The 26,469-nt window shown below is 45.4% G+C and overlaps 1 protein-coding gene across 1 annotated transcript in view; it reads right to left on the reverse strand.

Annotated features, from left to right (window-relative positions):
- Window positions 1-2,027: 2,027 nt before the first annotated feature.
- Window positions 2,028-26,469, reverse strand: part of LOC135574921 (CUB and sushi domain-containing protein 3-like) — a 238,878-nt gene continuing 214,436 nt past the window's right edge. Inside the window, exons 22-28 of the mRNA XM_065027041.1 lie at window positions 20,077-20,256; window positions 14,790-14,855; window positions 13,623-13,781; window positions 13,229-13,341; window positions 10,001-10,088; window positions 6,777-6,915; window positions 2,028-5,596 (exon numbers count right to left, since the gene is read on the reverse strand). Of these exons, the coding sequence (XP_064883113.1) occupies window positions 5,437-5,596; window positions 6,777-6,915; window positions 10,001-10,088; window positions 13,229-13,341; window positions 13,623-13,781; window positions 14,790-14,855; window positions 20,077-20,256 (905 nt within the window). The 3' untranslated portion in view covers window positions 2,028-5,436. The remainder of the gene's footprint in view (window positions 5,597-6,776; window positions 6,916-10,000; window positions 10,089-13,228; window positions 13,342-13,622; window positions 13,782-14,789; window positions 14,856-20,076; window positions 20,257-26,469) is intronic.

The raw sequence follows: 26,469 nt of genomic DNA on the forward strand, positions 1-26,469 counted from the left end.
CAGTCTGTCTGTCTCCTACCTCTCTGTTACTCTGGGTAACAGTCTGTCTGTCCTCTCTGTTACTCTGGGTAACAGTCTGTCTGTCTCCTACCTCTCTGTTACTCTGGGTAACAGTCTGTCTGTCTCCTACCTCTCTGTTACTCTGGGTAACAGTCTGTCTGTCTCCTACCTCTCTGTTACTCTGGGTAACAGTCTGTCTGTCTCCTACCTCTCTGTTACTCTGGGTAACAGTCTGTCTGTCTCCTACCTCTCTGTTACTCTGGGTAACAGTCTGTCTGTCTCCTACCTCTCTGTTACTCTGGGTAACAGTCTGTCTGTCTCCTCTCTGTTACTCTGGGTAACAGTCTGTCTGTCTCCTACCTCTCTGTTACTCTGGGTAACAGTCTGTCTGTCTCCTACCTCTCTGTTACTCTGGGTACCAGTCTGTCTGTCTCCTACCTCTCTGTTACTCTGGGTAACAGTCTGTCTGTCTCCTACCTCTCTGTTACTCTGGGTAACAGTCTGTTTGTCTCCTACCTCTCTGTTACTCTGGGTACCAGTCTGTTTGTCTCCTATCTCTCTGTTACTCTGGGTAACAGTCTGTCTGTCTCCTACCTCTCTGTTACTCTGGGTAACAGTCTGTTTGTCTCCTACCTCTCTGTTACTCTGGGTAACAGTCTGTTTGTCTCCTACCTCTCTGTTACTCTGGGTAACAGTCTGTTTGTCTCCTACCTCTCTGTTACTCTGGGTACCAGTCTGTTTGTCTGTTTCTGTCTCCTATCTCTCTGTTACTCTGGGTACCAGTCTGTTTCTCCTACCTCTCTGTTACTCCTGTACTGTCTGTCTCCTACCTCTCTGTTACTCTGGGTAACAGTCTGTTTGTCTCCTACCTCTCTGTTAATCTTGGGTACCAGTCTGTTTTCCCTTCTGTTACTCTGGGTACCAGTCTGTTACTCTGGGTCTGTTTGTCTCCTACCAGTCTCTGTTTGTCTCCTACCTCTCTGTTACTCTGGGTAACAGTCTGTTTGTCTCCTACCTCTCTGTTACTCTGGGTAACAGTCTGTTTGTCTCCTACCTCTCTGTTACTCTGGGTAACAGTCTGTTTGTCTCCTACCATGGGTACCAGTCTGTTTGTTTTTTTCCTCTCAGTTAGCCTGGGTACCAGTCTGTTTGTCTCCTACCTCGCTGTCAGCCTGGGTACCATTCTGTTCGTCTTCTACCTCTCTTTTAGAAATGCTACCTGCTAGACTAAACAGAAAAGCTACCTGCTAGTCTAAACAGAAAAGCTACCTGCTAGACTAAACATAAACTAACTGCTAGTCTAAACAGAAGCTAACTGCTAGTCTAAACATAAGCTAACTGCTAGTCTCAACAGAAGCTAACTGCGAGACTAAACAGAAGCTAACTGCTAGTCTAAACACAAGCTAACTGCTAGTCTAAACAGAAGCTAACTGCTAGTCTCAACAGACGCTAACTGCTAGTCTAAACAGAAGCTAACTGCTAGTCTAAACAGAAGCTAACTGCTAGTCTCAACAGACGCTAACTGCAAGTCTAAACAGAAGCAAACTGCTAGTCTAAACAGAAGCTAACTGCTAGTCTCAACAGACGCTAACTGCTAGTCTAAACAGAAGCTAACTGCTAGTCTCAACAGACGCTAACTGCTAGTCTAAACAGAAGCTAACTGCTAGTCTCAACAGAAGCTAATTGCTAGTCTCAACAGACGCTAACTGCTAGTCTAAACAGAAGCGAACTGCTAGTCTCAACAGAAGCTAACTGCTAGTCTCAACAGACGCTAACTGCGAGACTAAACAGACGCTAACTGCGAGACTAAACGGAAGCGAACTGCTAGTCTAAACAGATGCGAACTGCTAGACTAAACAGAGAAGATAACAGATCAAGGTGCCAAATTTTGAGAGTATCTGTTGGCAGACAATTGCAAAAAATACTGTGTTTGTCCACCACCCCAATACATTTCCTTACAAACAAAATGGCAAATGACAAAGCTTTATAGTTGACATTTTTTTTTATATATAAATTAACGATTTATACACTGGCAATAAAGAAAAAAATACAAAACAGTTTTGTTTGTTTTTTAAATCTTACATGACATTTACATATGAAAATGTACACAACATATTTAATAACTTACAAATGCTTTAATTGCATAAAAATATATCTCTTTATGAAAGGTTTGAATATATATATATACATCTACATTGGCTCTGAATTTGATTTATATTAGGAGTACTTCTGCTTTATACAGTGAATTGCATTCGAAACTAGCTACTGATTTGTACAGTGAATTGCATTCGAAACTAGCTACTGATTTGTACAGTGAATTGCATTCGAAACTAGCTACTGATTTGTACAGTGAATTGCATTCTAAACTAGCTACTGATTTGTACACTGAATTGCCTTCTAAACTAGTTACCAATTTGTACACTCAATTGCATTCTAAACTTGTTTGAAGTCTTCGACTTTAAGACAAAAGTTTCAATATAGACCAGATGATTTCTTTTCATTGTTGTCAATAAGAAATGTGAGATTGTGATATGACATATTGATAAAACAAAAGACATTTGCCAAAGAGAATGCCATCAAGTATCAAAACTGTATAAATGTACAAAAAAACAACAACAACAACCACAACCAAATGTTAGTGTAATGACAAGATAAGATAGACATGGTAGAGGCATCTACAGCAGCGAGGCAATACGACGACGTGCTCCTCTTTGGCAGACATGCAGAGGTACGAGCTGCGTTCAGCACGTCTCTTCAACATGAGGAAGGCCCACAGAAAATACAGTACATCAACGTCCCAGTGTGACTGTACTGTTACAGGAAAAACAAGCACCCATTTATTCCAGTCAACATCTACAGTATGTGTAGTAACTCTCTCAGACTCATTGGCTAGAGGATACACACCTATCTCAACCACTCCCCCCCTCCTCCAAAACAAAATAACTCAACTCAGAAAAAAGGAAATTCATGTTCTCTCCATCACACAAAGAAAATACTGTACTTTGATGATAACATTTCTCCTTAAATTCTCAGTCAGGGTAGACACATAAGTCCTTAAGTTCTGAGTCAGGGTAGACACATGACACATCCTTCAGTTCTCAGTCACATGACACATCCTTCAGTTCTCAGTCAGGGTAAACACATGATACATCCTTCAGTTCTCAGTCAGGGTAAACACATGATACATCCTTCAGTTCTCAGTCAGGGTAAACACATGATACATCCTTCAGTTCTCAGTCAGGGTAGACACGTAAGTCCTTCAGTTCTCAGTCACATGATACATCCTTCAGTTCTCAGTCAGGGTAAACACATGATACATCCTTCAGTTCTCAGTCAGGGTAAACACATGATACATCCTTCAGTTCTCAGTCAGGGTAAACACATGATACATCCTTCAGTTCTCAGTCAGGGTAAACACATGATACATCCTTCAGTTCTCAGTCAGGGTAAACACATGATACATCCTTCAGTTCTCAGTCAGGGTAAACACATGACACATCCAATCTTAAGTATCATTGGTGTTGAGTGCATCCAGTACATTGATATTACATACACTGACAGTATTCAAAGAACGAAACAGCCTTTCTGGTTTCCCTGTCTCTCTCTCGCTCTCTCTCTGACATCACACAGTGTGGGTAAAGAACGAGACAGCAGATCACTTTGATCGACTCACGCTGAGAGGAACTTTTATGGATCAAATTAGATTCGCTTTAGCCAACATCCGCGGAGCTGATGTTTTGACGTGACGGAGGTGGAACTGTTTTGGAGCTGTCAAAGCCACAAGCGGCTCCCGGCAGTACACCTTGTCATTGGCTGCACAGAGTCTCATTAAGAGATATCCAAATCAGTCTTGTTTACAAGTTTGAACACTGAAATGTAAGATATAATTTACACCTCGATAAAGGCTGATAGAAATCCTCATTATTTATTAGTTTTTGATGATTTTTAATCATTTTCAAAATAACCTACACTTTCAAGGTCAGAATTTCTAACGCGAGTTGGGGGAGGGGGGCGGGGTGTAGCTTCGAGGACAATGATCACGAGAGCAGCTGCTCGGCGATTTGACAGCTCCAACCTCCGACATCGCTAAAACATCCGCTACGTGGGTGTCTGGTATCGCCGGATAATGCTTGATCTGATTGAGGCCTTAAGTCTGAGACACGTTCTTAAATCAGATCCAGAGGAATTTCAACCGAGCCATGCAGAGAGAGTGGATATATACTACTACTACTACGACTACTGGGGGGAACTAGCAGACAGACCTGGGTTCTAGTAAGATTTGATACATTTGTATTGTATCGTTGTGATCAGACGAATGAGTCAACTCTATATGTATTTTAAATATGTCCTATAAAATCAAATCAATCGATCGATATCATTTAAAATATTTGACAGTATTTGGGATTTATTGAGCTTACTTGTCGCAATTGAACCAAATAGAATAATCGCAAAAGGACAACCCCCCTCCACTCCTCTGGGGCAGACTAGAGCAAAGGCTAAAGGAATTTGAATAATATTTGAACCCAGGTCTGATAACTTCCACCCGGAAAAGACTAGGGTTCCATTTGGTTGCCTTAACGACGCTCCATTGTTTGCGTTGACTGTTGCCTTAACGACGCTCCATTGTTTGCGTTGACTGGAGCCTTAACGACGCTCCATTGTTTGCGTTGACTGTTGCCATAACGACGCTCCATTGTTTGCGTTGACTGGAGCCTTAACGACGCTCCATTGTTTGCGTTGACTGTTGCCATAACGACGCTCCATTGTTTGCGTTGACTGGAGCCTTAACGACGCTCCATTGTTTGCGTTGACTGTTGCCTTAACGACGCTCCATTGTTTGCGTTGACTGGAGCCTTAACGACGCTCCATTGTTTGCGTTGACTGTTGCCTTAACAACGCTCCATTGTTTGCGTTGACTGGAGCCTTAACGACGCTCCATTGTTTGCGTTGACTGTTGCCATAACGACGCTCCATTGTTTGCGTTGACTGGAGCGTAAACGACTCTTGTGTACCAACATGTCGGGAACAGCATTATTCACATAGCAACACTCTCAGAGTGCAGGTAGGAATAACTTCACCAATCAGGAGAAGATGTATTTTAAAAAGAGGACCGTCTCATTCTGCTTGCTGACTCACCCCGTCCATCATCCACAACACACACAACTGTTGTTCCTGAAGGTGTGCTTTGCCTTCCTGTTTCCCGAGGCTGTGCTGTGCCGTCTTCAGAAACTCGTTGCAAAGAGATATTATAAAAGACAAGACATCCATTTTTTTTTTAAAACCAAAAGAACTCTCGGGCAAATTCCGTTCGTCAGACAGCATCAATAAACCACAGTGCAGTGTAGCATCAAACCAGTGCTGCATTTCTGAACAAGCTTTCCTGTTCGGCAAAAGCATCGTCAAACCCCGGTGCCTTTGGCACACACACACACATCTTCAAACCACAGTGCATACGGTGTTGAGGTTGGGGTCGAAGCGAACCACTTTCCCCTCCGCAGACTTGGTGTTGGTGTCGTACATGGGGTTCTCATACGTCGCCTGGCCGTTGTTGTTCTCGTGGACTGAACAGCCGGTGTACTGGGTCTGATCTGTTTTCCTACAATATAGAGTACACACAGTACACACACACACACATCTGTCAATGAGACAATACTACTTCATCAATCTACTGTACAGCTTCTGTTTTAAAGCATCAACCACTTCTCAAATGTCAAGAACTTCTCTACAAACGGTGAAAACTTGAAATATGTTCCACTTCTATTCACACAACCAAACCAATATTAACAAGACGTGGTCCTGTGTGGCTTCCTGTACACTCACTGCACTGTGTGGCTTCCTGTACACTCACTGCACTGTGTGGCTTCCTGTACACTCACTGCACTGTGTGGCTTCCTGTACACTCACTGCACTGTGTGGCTTCCTGTACACTCACTGCACTGTGTGGGCTTCCTGTACACTCACTGCACTGTGTGGCTTCCTGTACACTCACTGCACTGTGTGGCTTCCTGTACACTCACTGCACTGTGTGGCTTCCTGTACACTCACTGCACTGTGTGGCTTCCTGTACACTCACTGCACTGTGTGGCTTCCTGTACACTCACTGCACTGTGTGGCTTCCTGTAGACTCACTGCTCAGCGTGGCTTCCTGTACACTCACTGCACTGTGTGGCTTCCTGTACACTCACTGCACTGTGTGGCTTCTTGTACACTCACTGCACTGTGTGGCTTCCTGTACACTCACTGCACTCTGTGGCTTCCTGTACACTCACTGCACTGTGTGGCTTCCTGTACACTCACTGCACTGTGTGGCTTCCTGTACACTCACTGCACTGTGTGGCTTCCTGTACACTCACTGCACTGTGTGGCTTCCTGTACACTCACTGCACTGTGTGGCTTCCTGTACACTCACTGCACTGTGTGGCTTCCTGTACACTCACTGCACTGTGTGGCTTCCTGTACACTCACTGCACTGTGTGGCTTCCTGTACACTCACTGCACTGTGTGGCTTCCTGTACACTCACTGCACTGTGTGGCTTCCTGTACACTCACTGCTCAGCGTGGCTTCCTGTACACTCACTGCACTGTGTGGCTTCCTGTACACTCACTGCACTGTGTGGCTTCCTGTACACTCACTGCACTGTGTGGCTTCCTGTACACTCACTGCACTGTGTGCCGTGGGAGAGAAGCCTCTGTCTAAGTGGCGTGTATTATTATTATCGGGTTGCCGAAGCTACGTACCGTTACCGAAGCTACGTACCGTTACCGAAGATACGTACCGTTGTTTATAGAGATAGAATCCCAGGCCTGCCAACACGAGGCCAAAGAAAGGTACCAGGATGGCTATGACCATAGAGCTGCTGTTGGAGACATGGGGAGGACCTGCAGTGGTGATGTTGATCTCTCTCACCTTCATACCTACATGGGGAACAATCCAGGAGCAGGAGGAGGAGGAGGAGGGAGAGGGAGAGGAAGAGGAAGAGGAAGAGGAGGAGGAGGAGCAGGAGCAGGAGCAGGAGCAGGAGCAGGAAGAAGAGGATGAGGAGGAAGAAGAGGAAGAAGGGCAAGAGGATGAAGAAGATGAAGAGGAGGAAGAGGAGGATGAGGAGAAAGAGGAGGATGAGGAGGAAGAGGAGGAAGAAGAAGAGGAAGAGGAGGAGGAAGAAGAGGAAGAAGAAGAAGAGGAGGAAGAATTGGAAGAGGAGGAGGAGGAACAGGAAGATGGGGAGGAAGAGGAAGATGAATTGGAAGAGGAGGAGGACGAACAGGAGGAACAGGAAGAGGAGGACGACACAATGTTGGTGGTTACAATTGTCAAATGTGTAATTGTTGTGATAAGATTGAGTAGTTCTAAATCCTACCTACCTAGTCTCTGCAGCCCGAACTGTCCATAGTCTTTCCCCTGCAGACAGAAGCCTTGTTCTAAATCCTACCTACCTAGTCTCTGCAGCCCGAACTGTCCATAGTCTTTCCCCTGTATGAAGCCTTGTTCTAAATCCTACCTACCTAGTCTCTGCAGCCCGAACTGTCCATAGTCTTTCCCCTGCAGACAGAAGCCTTGTTCTAAATCCTACCTACCTAGTCTCTGCAGCCCGAACTGTCCATAGTCTTTCCCCTGCAGACAGAAGCCTTGTTCTAAATCCTACCTACCTAGTCTCTGCAGCCCGAACTGTCCATAGTCTTTCCCCTGTATGAAGCCTTGTTCTAAATCCTACCTACCTAGTCTCTGCAGCCCGAACTGTCCATAGTCTTTCCCCTGCAGACAGAAGCCTTGTTCTAAATCCTACCTACCTAGTCTCTGCAGCCCGAACTGTCCATAGTCTTTCCCCTGCAGACAGAAGCCTTGTTCTAAATCCTACCTACCTAGTCTCTGCAGCCCGAACTGTCCATAGTCTTTCCCCTGCAGACAGAAGCCTTGTTCTAAATCCTACCTACCTAGTCTCTGCAGCCCGAACTGTCCATAGTCTTTCCCCTGCAGACAGAAGCCTTGTTCTAAATCCTACCTACCTAGTCTCTGCAGCCCGAACTGTCCATAGTCTTTCCCCTGCAGACAGAAGCCTTGTTCTAAATCCTACCTACCTAGTCTCTGCAGCCCGAACTGTCCATAGTCTTTCCCCTGCAGACAGAAGCCTTGTTCTAAATCCTACCTACCTAGTCTCTGCAGCCCGAACTGTCCATAGTCTTTCCCCTGCAGACAGAAGCCTTGTTCTAAATCCTACCTACCTAGTCTCTGCAGCCCGAACTGTCCATAGTCTTTCCCCTGAAAGCTGTCCATAGTCTTTCCCCGAACTGTCCAGTCTTTCCCCTGCAGACAGAAGCCTTGTTCTAAATCCTACCTACCTAGTCTCTGCAGCCCGAACTGTCCATAGTCTTTCCCCTGCAGACAGAAGCCTTGTTCTAAATCCTACCTACCTAGTCTCTGCAGCCCGAACTGTCCATAGTCTTTCCCCTGCAGACAGAAGCCTTGTTCTAAATCCTACCTACCTAGTCTCTGCAGCCCCGAACTGTCCATAGTCTTTCCCCTGCAGACAGAAGCCTTGTTCTAAATCCTACCTACCTAGTCTCTGCAGCCCGAACTGTCCATAGTCTTTCCCCTGCAGACAGAAGCCTTGTTCTAAATCCTACCTACCTAGTCTCTGCAGCCCGAACTGTCCATAGTCTTTCCCCTGCAGACAGAAGCCTTGTTCTAAATCCTACCTACCTAGTCTCTGCAGCCCGAACTGTCCATAGTCTTTCCCCTGCAGACAGAAGCCTTGTTCTAAATCCTACCTACCTAGTCTCTGCAGCCCGAACTGTCCATAGTCTTTCCCCTGCAGACAGAAGCCTTGTTCTAAATCCTACCTACCTAGTCTCTGCAGCCCGAACTGTCCATAGTCTTTCCCCTGCAGACAGAAGCCTTGTTCTAAATCCTACCTACCTAGTCTCTGCAGCCCGAACTGTCCATAGTCTTTCCCCTGCAGACAGAAGCCTTGTTCTAAATCCTACCTACCTAGTCTCTGCAGCCCGAACTGTCCATAGTCTTTCCCCTGCAGACAGAAGCCTTGTTCTAAATCCTACCTACCTAGTCTCTGCAGCCCGAACTGTCCATAGTCTTTCCCCTGCAGACAGAAGCCTTGTTCTAAATCCTACCTACCTAGTCTCTGCAGCCCGAACTGTCCATAGTCTTTCCCCTGCAGACAGAAGCCTTGTTCTAAATCCTACCTACCTAGTCTCTGCAGCCCGAACTGTCCATAGTCTTTCCCCTGCAGACAGAAGCCTTGTTCTAAATCCTACCTACCTAGTCTCTGCAGCCCGAACTGTCCATAGTCTTTCCCCTGCAGACAGAAGCCTTGTTCTAAATCCTACCTACCTAGTCTCTGCAGCCCGAACTGTCCATAGTCTTTCCCCTGCAGACAGAAGCCTTGTTCTAAATCCTACCTACCTAGTCTCTGCAGCCCGAACTGTCCATAGTCTTTCCCCTGCAGACAGAAGCCTTGTTCTAAATCCTACCTACCTAGTCTCTGCAGCCCGAACTGTCCATAGTCTTTCCCCTGTTCCTACCTGTCTCTGCAGCCCGAACTGTCCATAGTCTTTCCCCTGCAGACAGAAGCCTTGTTCTAAATCCTACCTACCTAGTCTCTGCAGCCCGAACTGTCCATAGTCTTTCCCCTGCAGACAGAAGCCTTGTTCTAAATCCTACCTACCTAGTCTCTGCAGCCCGAACTGTCCATAGTCTTTCCCCTGCAGACAGAAGCCTTGTTCTAAATCCTACCTACCTAGTCTCTGCAGACAGCCTAAATCCTACCTACCTAGTCTCTGCAGCCCGACTGTCCATAGTCTTTCCCCTGCAGACAGAAGCCTTGTTCTAAATCCTACCTACCTAGTCTCTGCAGCCCGAACTGTCCATAGTCTTTCCCCTGCAGACAGAAGCCTTGTTCTAAATCCTACCTACCTAGTCTCTGCAGCCCGAACTGTCCATAGTCTTTCCCCTGCAGACAGAAGCCTTGTTCTAAATCCTACCTACCTAGTCTCTGCAGCCCGAACTGTCCATAGTCTTTCCCCTGGATGAAGCCTTGGAATACATAACTGCCCCCGTCAGGTTCAGCTGAGACCTTTCACAGGAGATAAAAGAAAAACAGTGAACTTCTACTTTGTTCAGACATGTAAAACCCATCTCGTTGAAATGACTGAGTTACTGATGTCTTCTGTCAATAACTCCTTATAAGCGGTCTGTCTGCCACACAGTCCTACCATGTTACTGTCTGTCTGTCTGCCGTTCAGTCCTACCATGTTACTGTCTGTCTGCCACACAGCCCTACCATGTTACTGTCTGTCTGCCGTACAGTCCTACCATGTTACTGTCTGTCTGCCACACAGTCCTACCATGTTGCTGTCTGTCTGCCACACAGTCCTACCATGTTACTGTCTGTCTGCCGTTCAGTCCTACCATGTTACTGTCTGTCTGTCTGCCGTTCAGTCCTACCATGTTACTGTCTGTCTGCCGTTCAGTCCTACCATGTTACTGTCTGTCTGCTACACAGTCCTACCATGTTACTGTCTGTCTGCCACACAGTCCTAGCATGTTACTGTCTGTCTGCCGCACAGTCCTACCATGTTTCTGTCTGTCTGCCGTACAGTCCTACCATGTTTCTGTCTGTCTGCCGTACAGTCCTACCATGTTACTGTCTGTCTGCCGTTCAGTCCTACCATGTTACTGTCTGTCTGCCGGTCAGTCCTACCATGTTACTGTCTGTCTGCCGTTCAGTCCTACCATGTTACTGTCTGTCTGTCTGTCTGTCTGTCTGTCGTGCAGGCCTACCATGTTACTGTCTATCTGCCGTACAGTCCTACCATGTTACTGTCTGTCTGCCGTCCAGTCCTACTATGTTACTGTCTGTCTGTCTGCCGGTCAGTCCTACCATGTTACTGTCTGTCTGCCACACAGTCCTACCATGTTACTGTCTGTCTGCCGTACAGTCCTTCCATGTTACTGTCTGTCTGCCGCACAGTACTACCATATTTCTGTCTGTCTGCCGCACAGTACTACCATGTTACTGTCTGTCTGCCGTACAGTCCTTCCATGTTACTGTCTGTCTGCCGTACAGTCCTACCATGTTACTGTCTGTCTGCCGTTCAGTACTACCGTGCTACTGTCTGTCTGCCATTCAGTACTACCATGTTACTGTCTGTCTGCCGTTCAGTCATATCATGTTACTGTCTGTCTGCCGTTCAGTACTACCATGTTACTGTCTGTCTGTCTGCCATTCAGTCCTACCATGTTACTGTCTGTCTGCCGTTCAGTCCTACCATGTTACTGTCTGTCTGCCACACAGTCCTACCATGTTACTGTCTGTCTGTCTGCCGTTCAGTCCTACCATGTTACTGTCTGTCTGCCACACAGTCCTACCATGTTACTGTCTGTCTGCCACACAGTCCTACCATGTTACTGTCTGTCTGTCTGCCATGCAGTCCTACCATGTTACTTTCTGTCTGCCGTTCAGTCCTACCATGTTACTGTCTGTCTGCCACACAGTCCTACCATGTTACTGTCTGTCTGCCACTCAGTCCTACCATGTTACTGTCTGTCTGCCACACAGTCCTACCATGTTACTGTCTGTCTGCCGTTCAGTCCTACCATGTTACTGTCTGTCTGCCGTACAGTCCTACCATGTTACTGTCTGTCTGTCTGCCACGCAGTCCTACCATGTTACTGTCTGTCTGTCTGCCGTTCAGTACTACCATGTTACTGTCTGTCTGCCGTGCAGTCCTACCATGTTACTGTCTGTCTGCCGTGCAGTCCTACCATGTTACTGTCTGTCTGCTGGTCAGTCCTACCATGTTACTGTCTGTCTGCCGTTCAGTCCTACCATGTTACTGTCTGTCTGTCTGCCACGCAGTCCTACCATGTTACTGTCTGTCTGTCTGCCGTTCAGTACTACCATGTTACTGTCTGTCTGCCGTGCAGTCCTACCATGTTACTGTCTGTCTGCCGTGCAGTCCTACCATGTTACTGTCTGTCTGCTGGTCAGTCCTACCATGTTACTGTCTGTCTGCCGTTCAGTCCTACCATGTTACTGTCTGTCTGTCTGCCGTTCAGTCCTACCATGTTACTGTCTGTCTGTCTGCCGTTCAGTCCTACCATGTTACTGTCTGTCTGCCACACAGTCCTACCATGTTACTGTCTGTCTGCCGTTCAGTCCTACCATGTTTCTGGTCTTTAAAGTTCTCAGTACTGTAGAGAAGTTGGTTAATAGTCCAATTCGACAGGCAGTTCTTCTGGATATTTAACATATAGTCAAAGCAGCAAAGTTACGGAAGCCAAGAGAGGCACTAAACATATTCAATATACGAACTGTTCCATACATCACAGAGAGGTGAATCATATAAACAGTCAATATACGAACTGTTCCATACATCACAGAGAGTTGAATCATATAAACATAGTCAATATACGAACTGTTCAATACATCACAGAGAGATGAATCATATAAACAGTCAATATACGAACTGTTCAATACATCACAGAGAGATGAATCATATAAACACAGTCAATATACGAACTGTTCAGTAAATCACAGAGAGATGAATCATATAAACAGTCAATATACGAACTGTTCAATACATCACAGAGAGGTGAATCATATAAACAGTCAATATACGAACTGTTCAGTAAATCACAGAGAGATGAATCATATAAACAGTCAATATACGAACTGTTCAATACATCACAGAGAGATGAATCATATAAACAGTCAATATACGAACTGTTCAGTAAATCACAGAGAGATGAATCATATAAACAGTCAATATACGAACTGTTCAATACATCACAGAGAGATGAATCATATAAACATAGTCAATATACGAACTGTTCAATACATCACAGAGAGATGAATCATATAAACAGTCAATATACGAACTGTTCAATACATCACAGAGAGATGAATCATATAAACAGTCAATATACGAACTGTTCAATACATCACAGAGAGATGAATCATATAAACAGTCAATATACATCACAGAGAGTTGAATCATATAAACAGTCAATATATACGAACTGTTCAATACATCACAGAGAGATGAAATAAAAAAACAATTTGCAACATCAGATTTGTTGAATCAATTGTTTTTGTAAACGTTACCATAGTGAAAACAGAGACTCCTGTGTTAGAAAGTAAAACACAGTGAAGGTCTTCCACAGTTATACTACAGTCGACAGCCTGACTCTAGGGTATCCCAGGGTACTTACAAAACCATCCATAGCCCAGGTCTCCTCGGTAACCCGGCTATACGTGCTGTGGGCCAGGGCTTTCATGTGGTACAGCAGGAGCATTAACCTGGCCTCGCGGTTCTTATACACTCCTAGAGGAGAGGAGAGGAGAGGATGGGAGAGGAGGGGAGAGGGAAGGGAAGGCAAGGGAAGGGAGGGAGATAGGAGAGGAGGGGAGGGAAAAGGAGAGGAGAGGGAAGGGGGAGAGGAGTCAGCACAAATTACAATAGACCTCTTTTCAACCAATTAGATTTCTGCCAGTAAACTGATGAATACGGTGAGACACAACCACAACATGCATGTAACAACAGCAACAACAACAACAACAACAACAACTAAAATCAGAAAAAGGTGACATGATAAACGAACGTACCAGAGAGCAGGAATTCCACGTTGCTGTCGTTTAGCGTCGCGTTCACTATTCCCGTGCTGCTATTAAAACGAGTGACGGTCAAAGTCATCGGATGTTTCTGACTCTTATAATCATAGGAGCCTCTCCAGATGAAATGAGGGGCGAAGACGTCATCAGGGACTGGAATACAGGACGTTACAGGCCTCAGCAATACAGATCATTCATTACATAGATCCATATAAAACATTAGGATTGATTTATTTCATTTGGTGGTTTTTTTCCCCCTTCCATTTATTATGTCATGGAAAGAGCAGGTGTTCTTCATGTTTTATCCACTCAGTATGGATAACTACTATAAGTGGCTATGGAACAATCCCCTTTGTAAATTTACTGTATTCTTCTTATCATGTAAAGTTACTGTATTCTTCTTATCATGTAAAGTTACTGTATTCTTCTTATCATGTACATTTACTGTATTCTTCTTATCATGTAAAGTTACTGTATTCTTCTTATCATGTAAAGTTACTGTATTCTTCTTATCATGTAAAGTTACTGTATTCTTCTTATCATGTAAGTTACTGTATTCTTCTTATCATGTAAAGTTACTGTATTCCTCTTACCATGTAAATTGACTGTATTCTTCTTATCATGTAAAGTTACTGTATTCTTCTTATCATGTAAAGTTACTGTATTCTTCTTATCATGTACATTTTCTGTATTCTTCTTACCATGTAAATTGACTGTAAAAATTCTTATCATGTAAAGTTACTGTATTCTTCTTACCATATAAATTTACTGTATTCTTCTTATCATGTAAAGTTACTGTATTCTTCTTATCATGTAAAGTTACTGTATTCTTCTTATCATGTAAATGTGCTGTATTCCTCTTATCATGTAAATTTACTGTATTCTTCTTATCATGTAACGTTACTGTATTCTTCTTACCATGTAAAGTTACTGTATTCTTCTTACCATGTAAAGTTACTGTATTCTTCTTATCATGTAAAGTTACTGTATTCTTCTTATCATGTACATTTTCTGTATTCTTCTTACCATGTAAATTGACTGTAAAACTCTTATCATGTAAAGTTACTGTATTCTTCTTATCATGTAAAGTTACTGTATTCTTCTTATCGTGTAAAGGTACTGTATTCTTCTTATCATGTACATTTACTGTATTCTTCTTACCGTGTATGTTGGGGCTTGGCGTTCCCTGTAAGGTTGCGGTAGGTTTCTCCGTCTGTTTGGAGCCCACTGGAAAGAAACATAGAATTATGTATCTCACAAATCGGCGCTGTTTCAGAGCACAGCAGTAACACCCTCGGGATGTTATCAAAAATAAATACTTTCATGACTCTGTTGCTAACACAGTACCTCTCCTTAATGTTGCAGAGCCTGCAAGGAAGACACATACTGTGTGTGTGTGTGTGTGTGTGTGTGTGTGTGTGTGTGGGTGCACATTTTACATCAGCTCTCAGAGAATAGAGTTACTGAGATACAACGGCACCGCAGAAAATATGTAGACGCTTCTTCCAGGTGCTGTTTATGGCAGGAAGAGATTCTTTCCAGGTGCTGTTTATGGCAGGAAGAGATTCTTCCAGGTGCTGTTTATGGCAGGAAGAGATTCTTTCAGGTGCTGTTTATGGCAGGAAGAGATTCTTCCAGGTGCTGTTTACGGCAGGAAGAGATTCTTCCCATTGCTGCTGACGGCAGGAAGTAACAACTGACTATCAAAAACAACAGAATGTAAAAACCACCCACTTGTAAAGGAAACGATCAACCGCCAGTCTTTTTAAAAGTTGCGTGAGCTTTCACATTGTGTTTTTGGACACTCAGTTCTGACATAACCATCACCTTGAAGTTGTTTCAGATCAAATGTATATCAATGTCTACTCTCAAAACCAAGTCCTACCAGCTTAGTCCATTTGACAGTCTGTCACCAGTCTATCACCACAGAACAATCAAAGTCATGGTCAGAGAATAGGCAGATAGGTGAACAGGTAGATGTCAGTGACCTGGACCATCCAGCTGCTGTTTCAACCTGAGAATTCAGCTGTTGTTCCAGCCATAACCAGCTTTCTACAGTACTTCTGTCCAGCCATAACCAGCTTTCTACAGTACTTCTGTTCCAGTCATAACCAGCTTTCTACAGTACTTCTGTTCCAGTCATAACCAGCTTTCTACAGTACTTCTGTTCCAGTCATAACCAGCTATCTACAGTACTTCTGTCCAGTCATAACCGCCTTTCTACAGTACTTCTGTTCCAGTCACAACCAGCTTTCTACAGTACTTCTGTTCCAGTCATAACCAGCTTTCTACATTACTTCTGTTCCAGTCATAACCAGCTTTCTACAGTACTTCTGTTCCAGTCATAACCAGCTTTCTACAGTACTTCTGTTCCAGTCATAACCGCCTTTCTACAGTACTTCTGTTCCAGTCATAACCAGCTTTCTACAGTACTTCTGTTCCAGTCATAACCAGCTTTCTACAGTACTTCTGTCCAGCCATAACCAGCTTTCTACAGTACTTCTGTCCCAGTCATAACCAGCTTTCTACAATACTTCTGTTCCAGTCATAACCAGCTTTCTACAGTACTTCTGTTCCAGTCATAACCAGCTTTCTACAGTACTTCTGTTCCAGTCACAACCAGCTTTCTACAGTACTTCTGTTCCAGTCATAACCAGCTTTCTACAGTACTTCTGTTCCAGTCATAACCAGCTTTCTACAGTACTTCTGTTCCAGTCATAACCAGCTTTACTTCTGTTCCAGTCCAGCTTTCTACAGTACTTCTGTTCCAGCATACCAGCTTTCTACAGTACTTCTGTCCAGTATAACTTCTGTCTGTTCCAGTCATAACCGCCTTTCTACAGTAATTCTGTTCCAGTCATAACCAGCTTTCTACAGTACTTCTGTCCAGCCATAACCAGCTTTCTACAGTACTTCTGTCCAGCCATAACCAGCTTTCTACAGTACTTCTGTCCCAGTCATAACCAGCTTTCTACAATACTTCTGTTCCAACCATAACCAGCTTTCTACAGTACTTCTGTTCCAGTCATAACCAGCTTTCTACAGTACTTCTGTTCCAGCCATAACCAGCTTTCTACAGTACTTCTGTCCCAGCCATAACCAGCTTTCTACAATACTTCTGTCCCAGTCATAACCAGCTTTCTACAGTACTTCTGTTCCAGCCATAACCAGCTTTCTACAGTACTTCTGTCCAGCCATAACCAGCTTTCTACAGTACTTCTGTCCCAGTCATAACCAGCTTTCTACAGTACTTCTGTCCAGCCATAACCAGCTTTCTACAGTACTTCTGTTCCAGTCATAACCAGCTTTCTACAGTACTTCTGCCCAGCCATAACCAGCTTTCTACAGTACTTCTGTTCCAGCCATAACCAGCTTTCTACAGTACTTCTGTCCAGCCATAACCAGCTTTCTACAGTACTTCTGTTCCAGTCATAACCAGCTTTCTACAGTACTTCTGTCCAGTCATAACCAGCTTTCTACAGTACTTCTGTTCCAGCCATAACCAGCTTTCTACAGTACTTCTGTCCAGTCATAACCAGCTTTCTACAGCACATCTGTTCCAGTCATAACCAGCTTTCCAGTATAACCAGCTACTTCTGTCCAGTCATAACCAGCTTTCTACAGTACTTCTGTCCAGTACATAACCAGCTTTATACAGTACTTCTGTCCAGCCATAACCAGCTTTCTACAGTACTTCTGTCCCAGCCATAACCAGCTTTCTACAGTACTTCTGTTCCAGCCATAACCAGCTTTCTACAGTACTTCTGTCCAGCTTTCTACAGTACTTCTGTTCCAGCCATAACCAGCTTTCTACAGTACTTCTGTTCCAGCCATAACCAGCTTTCTACAGTACTTCTGCCCAGCCATAACCAGCTTTCTACAGTACTTCTGTCCAACCATAACCAGCTTTCTACAGTACTTCTGTTCCAGCCATAACCAGCTTTCTACAGTACTTCTGTTCCAGTCAGCCATAACCAGCTTTCTACAGTACTTCTGTCCAGCCATAACCAGCTTTCTGTTCCACAGTACAGTTTCTGTCCCAGCCATAACCAGCTTTCTACAGTACTTCTGTTCCAGCCATAACCAGCTTTCTACAGTACTTCTGTCCAGTCATAACCAGCTTTCTACAGTACTTCTGTTCCAGTCATAACCAGCTTTCTGTACTTCTGTTCCAGTCATAACCAGCTTTCTACAGTACTTCTGTTCCAGCCATAACCAGTTTTCTACAGTACTTCTGTCCCAGTCATAACCAGCTTTCTACAGTACTTCTGTCCCAGCCATAACCAGCTTTCTACAGTACTTCTGTCCAACCATAACCAGCTTTCTACAGTACTTCTGTCCAGCCATAACCAGCAGTACTTCTGTTCCAGCCATAACCAGCTTTCTACAGTACTTCTGTTCCAGCCATAACCAGCTTTCTACAGTACTTCTGTCCAGCCATAACCAGCTTTCTACAGTACTTCTGTTCCAGTCATAACCAGCTTTCTACAGTACTTCTGTTCCAGCCATAACCAGCTTTCTACAGTACTTCTGTCCAGTCATAACCAGCTTTCACAGTAAGCCAGCTTTCTACAGTACTTCTGTCCAGCCATAACCAGCTTTCTACAGTACTTCTGTCCAGCCATAACCAGCTTTCTACAGTACTTCTGTCCAGTCATAACCAGCTTTCTACAGCACTTCTGTTCCAGTCATAACCAGCTTTCTACAGTACTTCTGTCCAGTCATAACCAGCTTTCTACAGTACTTCTGTCCAGCCATAACCAGCTTTATACAGTACTTCTGTCCAGCCATAACCAGCTTTATACAGTACTTCTGTCCCAGCCATAACCAGCTTTCTACAGTACTTCTGTTCCAACCATAGCCAGCTTTCTACAGTACTTCTGTTCCAGCCATAACCAGCTTTCTACAGTACTTCTGCCCAGCCATAACCAGCTTTCTACAGTACTTCTGTCCAACCATAACCAGCTTTCTACAGTACTTCTGTTCCAGCCATAACCAGCTTTCTACAGTACTTCTGTTCCAGTCATAACCAGCTTTCTACAGTACTTCTGTCCAGCCATAACCAGCTTTCTACAGTACTTCTGTCCCAGTCATAACCAGTTTTCTACAGTATTTCTGTTCCAGCCATAACCAGCTTTCTACAGTACTTCTGCCCAGCCATAACCAGCTTTCTACAGTACTTCTGCCCAGCCATAACCAGCTTTCTACAGTACTTCTGTCCAACAAAAACCAGCTTTCTACAGTACTTCTGTTCCAGCCATAACCAGCTTTCTACAGTACTTCTGTTCCAGTCATAACCAGCTTTCTACAGTACTTCTGTCCAGCCATAACCAGCTTTCTACAGTACTTCTGTCCCAGTCATAACCAGCTTTCTACAGTATTTCTGTTCCAGCCATAACCAGCTTTCTACAGTACTTCTGTTCCAGCCATAACCAGCTTTCTACAGTACTTCTGCCCAGCCATAACCAGCTTTCTACAGTACTTCTGCCCAGCCATAACCAGCTTTCTACAGTACTTCTGTCCAACCATAACCAGCTTTCTACAGTACTTCTGTTCCAGCCATAACCAGCTTTCTACAGTACTTCTGTTCCAGTCATAACCAGCTTTCTACAGTACTTCTGTCCCAGCCATAACCAGCTTTCTACAGTACTTCTGTCCAGCCATAACCAGCTTTCTACAGTACTTTTGTCCCAGCCATAACCAGCTTTCTACAGTACTTCTGTCCAGCCACAACCAGCTTTCTACAGTACTTCTGTCCAGTCATAACCAGCTTTCTACAGCACTTCTGTTCCAGTCATAACCAGCTTTCTACAGTACTTCTGTTCCAGTCATAACCAGCTTTCTACAGTACTTCTGCCCAGCCATAACCAGCTTTCTACAGTACTTCTGTTCCAGCCATAACCAGCTTTCTACAGTACTTCTGTCCAGCCATAACCAGCTTTCTACAGTACTTCTGTTCCAGTCATAACCAGCTTTCTACAGTACTTCTGTTCCAGCCATAACCAGCTTTCTACAGTACTTCTGTTCCAACCATAACCAGCTTTCTACAGTACTTCTGTCCAGTCATAACCAGCTTTCTACAGTACTTCTGTCCAGTCATAACCAGCTTTCTACAGTACTTCTGTCCAAGCCATAACCAGCTTTCTACAGTACTTCTGTTCCAACCATAACCAGCTTTCTACAGTTCTTCTGTTCCAACCATAACCAGCTTTCTACAGTACTTCTGTCCAGTCATAACCAGCTTTCTACAGTACTTCTGTCCAGTCATAACCAGCTTTCTACAGTACTTCTGTCCAGTCATAACCAGCTTTCTACATGACTTATTTGTCACATTTAGATATTTATTGTATGTTCTCATCACTGACATTGTATCTCAGTATCTGTCAGGTTGTGTTGGAAACATATATCAATATCATAGTACAAAACCAGATAGACTTAATTTCCCTACCTCTGCAGATGGGGACCTTACCGGTCCAGCTTCCATCAGACCTGCAGACCCTGTGTTCTGACCCCCCAGACAGGATGAAGCCAGGCTGGCAGGAGTAGAGCAGGGTGTAGCCATACGGAGCCAGCTCCATCCCCACCACGTCTGCATTGGGAGGAGACTTGGGCTGCTTACACAAATGGGCTGCAGAGAGAACACACACACACAGAGAGTTAATCAGGGACGTGAACTGGGAAACATATTACAGAGGCTTGTGGAAGTATTTACCCCCCTTGGAATTCCCCCTATTTTGTTGCCTTACAACCTGGAATTAAAATAGATTTTTTTTTGGGGGGGGGACAAACAAGAAATAACACTAGAAAACAGAAAACTAGAGCGTGCATAATTGTTCACCCCCCTCAAAGTCAATACTTTGTAGATCCACCTTGTGCAGCAATTACAGCTGCAAGTCTCTTGGGGTATGTCTCTATAAGTTTGGCACATCTATTGACTGGGATTTTTGCCCATTCGTCAAGGCAAAACTGTTTCAGCTCCATCAAATTGGATGGGTTCCAATGTTTCCCCTTAAACCATTCAAGTGTTGCTTTAGCAGTATGCTTAGGGTCATTGTCCTGCTGGAAGGTGAATCTCCGTCTCAGTCTCAAATCGCTGAAAGACTGAAACAGGTTTCCCTCAAGAATTTCCCTGTATTTAGCTCCATCCATCATTCCTTCAATTCTGACCAGTTTCCCAGTTCCTGCCGATGAAAAACATCCCCACAACATGATGCTGCCACCACCATGCTTCACTGTGGGGATGATGTTCTCGGGGAGATGAGAGGTGTTGGGTTTGCACCAGAAATAGCATTTTCCTTGATGGCCAAAAAGCTACATTTTAGTCTCACCTGACCACAGTACCTTCTTCCATATGTCTGGGGAGTCTCCCACATGCCTTTTGGCGAACACCAAACGTGTTTTCTTATTTTCGTCTTTAAGCTTATTTTTTTATCCTATGGACAGATATTCCAATCTCCGCTGTGGAGCTTTGCAGCTCCTTCAGTATTATCTTTGGTCTCTTTGTTGCCTCTCTGATTAATTCCCTCTTTGCCTGCTCCGTGATTTTTGGTAGGTGGCCCTCTCTTGGCAGGTTTGTTGTGGTGACACAATCTTTCCATTTTTTTAAAATAATGGATTTAACGGTGCGCCGTGGGATGTTCAAAGTTTCAGATATTTTTTCATAACCCAACCGTGGTCTGTACTTCTCCACTACTTTGTCCCTGACCTGTTTGGAGAGCTCCTTGGTCTTCATGGTGCAGTTTGCTTGGTGGTGCCCCTTGCTTAATGGTGTTGCAGACTCTTGGGCCTTTCAGATCAGGTGTATATTTACTGTCATGTGACACTTAGATTGCACACAGGTGGACTTTATTTAACTAATGATGTGACTTCTGAAGGTAATTGGTTGCACCAGATCTTGTTTAGGGGCGTCTTAGCAAAGGGGGTGAATACATATGCACACACCAATTTTCCGTTTTTTAAATATATATATATATATTTTTAAACAGTTAATTTTTTCTAGTTCACTTCACCAATTTTTTGTCTGTCCATTACATTAAATCCAAATAAAACATCTATTTAAATTACAGGTTGTATTGCAACAAAATAGTAAAAACACCAAGGGGGATGAACACTTTTGCAAGGCACTGTAGGTCAACACCAGGGATGGGCAAGGCCCTGTAGGTCAACACCAGGGATGGGCAAGGCACTGTAGGTCAACACCAGGGATGGGCAACTTTGATGGGGTTGGATTCCACAAAATAACTGAACTCATCACGTGGATATTGGTTTGGGGGGGTAGATCAGCGTGTATAGACGACATGGACTCAGAGAAGCAGGGTTTCCTGGGGGTGCGTATCCCTAATAATGAAGCAATCAGTGTTTGTATTAGCAGGCGTCTCAGGGTTTTTCTGCTTGGCCTAAAGAAAGTTGGTGGTCAACTGAGAGAGCAGTAGATAGGCTGCCTCCCAAATAGAACACTATTCCCTATATAGTGCACTATATAGGTCAGGGCCCAAATGGCACCCTATGCCCTATATAGTGCACTACTTTTCATCAGGGTCCAAATAGAACACTATTCTGGCTGCAGTGTTGATACAATACCAGACTGCTTTGAAGATATCCTGAATCTACTAAACCAATGTGTTGAAAATATCCTGAATCTACTAAACTAATGTGTTGAAGATATGAGTTCATGACAGAGTCACAACAGTGAATTGGCCCTTCGTGTTGTTTTAGTGACAGAGTCACAGCAGTGAATTGGCCCTTCATGTTGTTTTAGTGACAGAGTCACAACAGTGAATTGGCCCTTCATGTTGATTTAGTGACAGAGTCACAACAGTGAATTGGCCCTTCATGTTGTTTTAGTGACAGAGTCACAGCAGTGAATTGGTCCTTCATGTTGTTTTAGTGACAGAGTCACAACAGTGAACTGGCCCTTCATGTTGTTTTAGTGACAGAGTCACAACAGTGAATTGGCCCTTCATGTTGTTTTAGTGACAGAGTCACAGCAGTGAATTGGCCCTTCATGTTGTTTTAGTGACAGAGTCACAGCAGTGAATTGGCCCTTCGTGTTGTTTTAGTGACAGAGTCACAGCAGTGAATTGGCCCTTCATGTTGTTTTAGTGACAGAGTCACAGCAGTGAATTGGCCCTTCATGTTGTTTTAGTGACAGAGTCACAGCAGTGAACTGGCCCTTCATGTTGATTTAGTGACAGAGTCACAGCAGTGAACTGGCCCTTCATGTTGTTTTAGTGACAGAGTCACAGCAGTGAATTGGCCCTTCATGTTGATTTAGTGACATTAACTCTAATAGGAAATAGGGAGGATGGAAGGGCTGTGTTCTGCTCAATCACAGAGAGAAGATGGAGGAGGCAATGGAGGAGGGAAGGGCTGTGTTCTGCTCCATCACAGAGAGAAGATGGAGGAGGGAATGGAGGAGGAGAGAGGAGGAGAGGGAGGAGGAGAGGGCTGTGTTCTGCTCCATCACAGAGAGAAGATGGAGGAGGGAATGAGGGAGGAGGAGAGAGGAGGAGAGGGAGGAGGAGAGGGCTGTGTTCTGCTCCATCACAGAGAGAAGATGGAGGAGGGAATGAGGGAGGAGGAGAGAGGAGAAGAGGGAGGAGGAGAGAGCTGTGTTCTGCTCCATCACAGAGAGAAGATGGAGGAGGGAATGAGGGAGGAGGAGGGAGAAAGACAGTGTCTCAGTGTTTCAGTCTCTCCCCGTGTCTCTCTATGTGTGTCTCTCTCTCTCTGTCTCTCTCTCTCTCCCCTCTTCATCTCTCCCCCCATCCCCCCCTCTTCCCCTTTCTCTCTCCCCCCTCTCTTCCTCCCTCCTCTCTCACTCTGAGATTCATCCAACTAATGTGTGTGTGTTAGGGAGCTGGTCCAGACCAAGGACTGACTTTGTGATTTTAATATGATGCTGAGAGTAGATGAAATGAGAGGTTGTGGCTGTCTTCAGCTGCAGGACGGCTCCCACACAGACATGAGTAAGAGGGGGACGTTAGGGAGGTGGAGGGAGGACCAGACAGGACAGGACCAGACAGGATAGGAGCACACAGGACCAGACAGGACAGGAGCAGACAGGACAGGAGCAGACAGGACATGAGCACATAGGAGCAGACAGGACATGAGCACATAGGAGCAGACAGGACAGGAGAAGACAGGACCAGACAGGACCAGACAGGACCAGACAGGACAGGAGAAGACAGGACCAGACAGGACCAGACAGGACCAGACAGGACAGGAGAAGACAGGACCAGACAGGACAGGAGCAGACAGGACAGGAGCAGACAGGACAGGAGCAGACAGGACAGGAGCAGACAGTACAGGACCAGACAGGACAGGAGCAGACAGGACAGGACCAGACAGGACAGGAGCAGACAGGACAGGAGCAGACAGGACAGGACCAGACAGAACAGGAGCACACAGGACAGGAGCAGACAGGACAGGAGCAGACAGGACAGGACCAGACAGGACCAGACAGGACCAGACAGGACAGGAGCACACAGGACCAGACAGGACAGGAGCAGACAGGACAGGACCAGACAGGACAGGAGCAGACAGGACAGGACCAGACAGGACAGGAGCAGACAGGACAGGAGCAGACAGGACAGGACCAGACAGGACAGGAGCAGACAGGACAGGAGCAGACAGGACAGGACCAGACAGGACAGGACCAGACAGGACAGGACCAGATAGGACAGGAGCACACAGGACCAGACAGGACAGGAGCAGACAGGACAGGAGCAGACAGGACAGGAGCAGACAGGACAGGAGCAGACAGGACCAGACAGGAGCAGACAGGACAGGAGCACACAGGACCAGACAGGACAGGACCAGACAGGAGAAGACAGGACAGGACAGGTGCAGACAGGACCAGACAGGACAGGAGCAGACAGGACAGGAGCCGACAGGACAGGACCAGACAGGACCAGACAGGAGCAGATAGGACAGGAGCACACAGGACCAGACAGGACAGGACCAGACAGGACAGGAGCAGCCAGGACAGGACCAGACAGGACAGGACCAGACAGGACAGGACCAGACAGGACAGGAGCACACAGGACCATACAGGACAGGAGCAGACAGGACAGGAGCAGACAGGACAGGAGCAGACAGGACCAGACAGGACAGGAGCAGACAGGACCAGACAGGACAGGAGCACACAGGACCAGACAGGACAGGAGCAGACAGGACAGGAACAGACAGGACAGGACCAGACAGGACAGGAGCAGACAGGACAGGACCAGACAGGACAGGAGCAGACAGGACAGGACCAGACAGGACAGGAGCAGACAGGACCAGACAGGACAGGAGCAGCCAGGACAGGAGCAGACAGGACAGGACCAGACAGGACAGGACCAGACAGGACAGGAGCAGCCAGGACAGGACCAGACAGGACAGGACCAGACAGGACAGGACAGGACCAGACAGGACAGGAGCAGACAGGAGCAGACAGGACAGGACCAGACAGGACAGGACCAGACAGGACAGGACCAGACAGGACAGGAGCAGCCAGGACAGGACCACACCACATGGCAGTGCAGTAGACAGATCAGACAGACCACTGAGATACTGTACATAAATAACCATACAGGCACACCATTGGGGTACGGCTGGAGGATACAGATGTTGCATTAGCTAACAAAGCAATTTTTCCATCAAAGTGTAATTCCAATGGGAATTCTGTCTAGGGGAGTAGTTATGATAATAGTGATTATGAAATATCATTTTCATCAGCAATAAATCATAATCCTATGCAAATGTGTACAGTAGTAATGTTTCCTTTTAACGTTGGATGAATAAGTGTAAATAGAAGGCACTTATCACTCTTAAAATACTAATGTTGAATACACCAGTCGTGTGATGTGGCGTGTCCCAGAGGAAAAGCCCCTCTGGCTTCGGGAAACTGACAGCGATTGGCCAGGCAACATTCTACACACTTCACAGGGAAACTGACAGCGATTGGCCAGGCAACATTCTACACACTTCACAGGGAAACTGACAGCGATTGGCCAGGCAACATTCTACACACTTCACAGGGAAACTGACAGCGATTGGCCAGGCAACATTCTACACACTTCACAGGGAAACTGGGCGATTGGCCAAACATTCTACACACTTCACAGAAACTGACAGCGATTGGCCAGGCAACATTCTACACACTTCATAGGGAAACTGACAGCGATTGGCCAGGCAACATTCTACACACTTCACAGGGAAACTGACAGCGATTGGCCAGGCAACATTCTACACACTTCATAGGGAAACTGACAGCGATGGCCAGCAACATTCTATTCATAGGCCAGGCAACATTCTACACACTTCATAGGGAACTGACAGCGATTGGCCAGGCAACATTCTACACACTTCATAGGGAAACTGACAGCGATTGGCCAGGCAACATTCTACACACTTCACAGGGAAACTGACAGCGATTGGCCAGGCAACATTCTACACACTTCATAGGGAAACTGACAGCGATTGGCCAGGCAACATTCTACACACTTCATAGGGAAACTGACAGCGATTGGCCAGGCAACATTCTACACACTTCACAGGGGAACTGACAGCGATTGGCCAGGCAACATTCTACACACTTCATAGGGGAACTGACAGCGATTGGCCAGGCAACATTCTACACACTTCATAGGGAAACTGACAGCGATTGGCCAGGCAACATTCTACACACTTCATAGGGAAACTGACAGCGATTGGCCAGGCAACATTCTACACACTTCATAGGGGAACTGACAGCGATTGGCCAGGCAACATTCTACACACTTCATAGGGAAACTGACAGCGATTGGCCAGGCAACATTCTACACACTTCATAGGGGAACTGACAGCGATTGGCCAG

The sequence above is a fragment of the Oncorhynchus nerka genome, linkage group LG14 (assembly GCF_034236695.1).
Source record: "Oncorhynchus nerka isolate Pitt River linkage group LG14, Oner_Uvic_2.0, whole genome shotgun sequence".
NCBI classification, from domain to species: Eukaryota; Metazoa; Chordata; class Actinopteri; order Salmoniformes; family Salmonidae; genus Oncorhynchus; species Oncorhynchus nerka.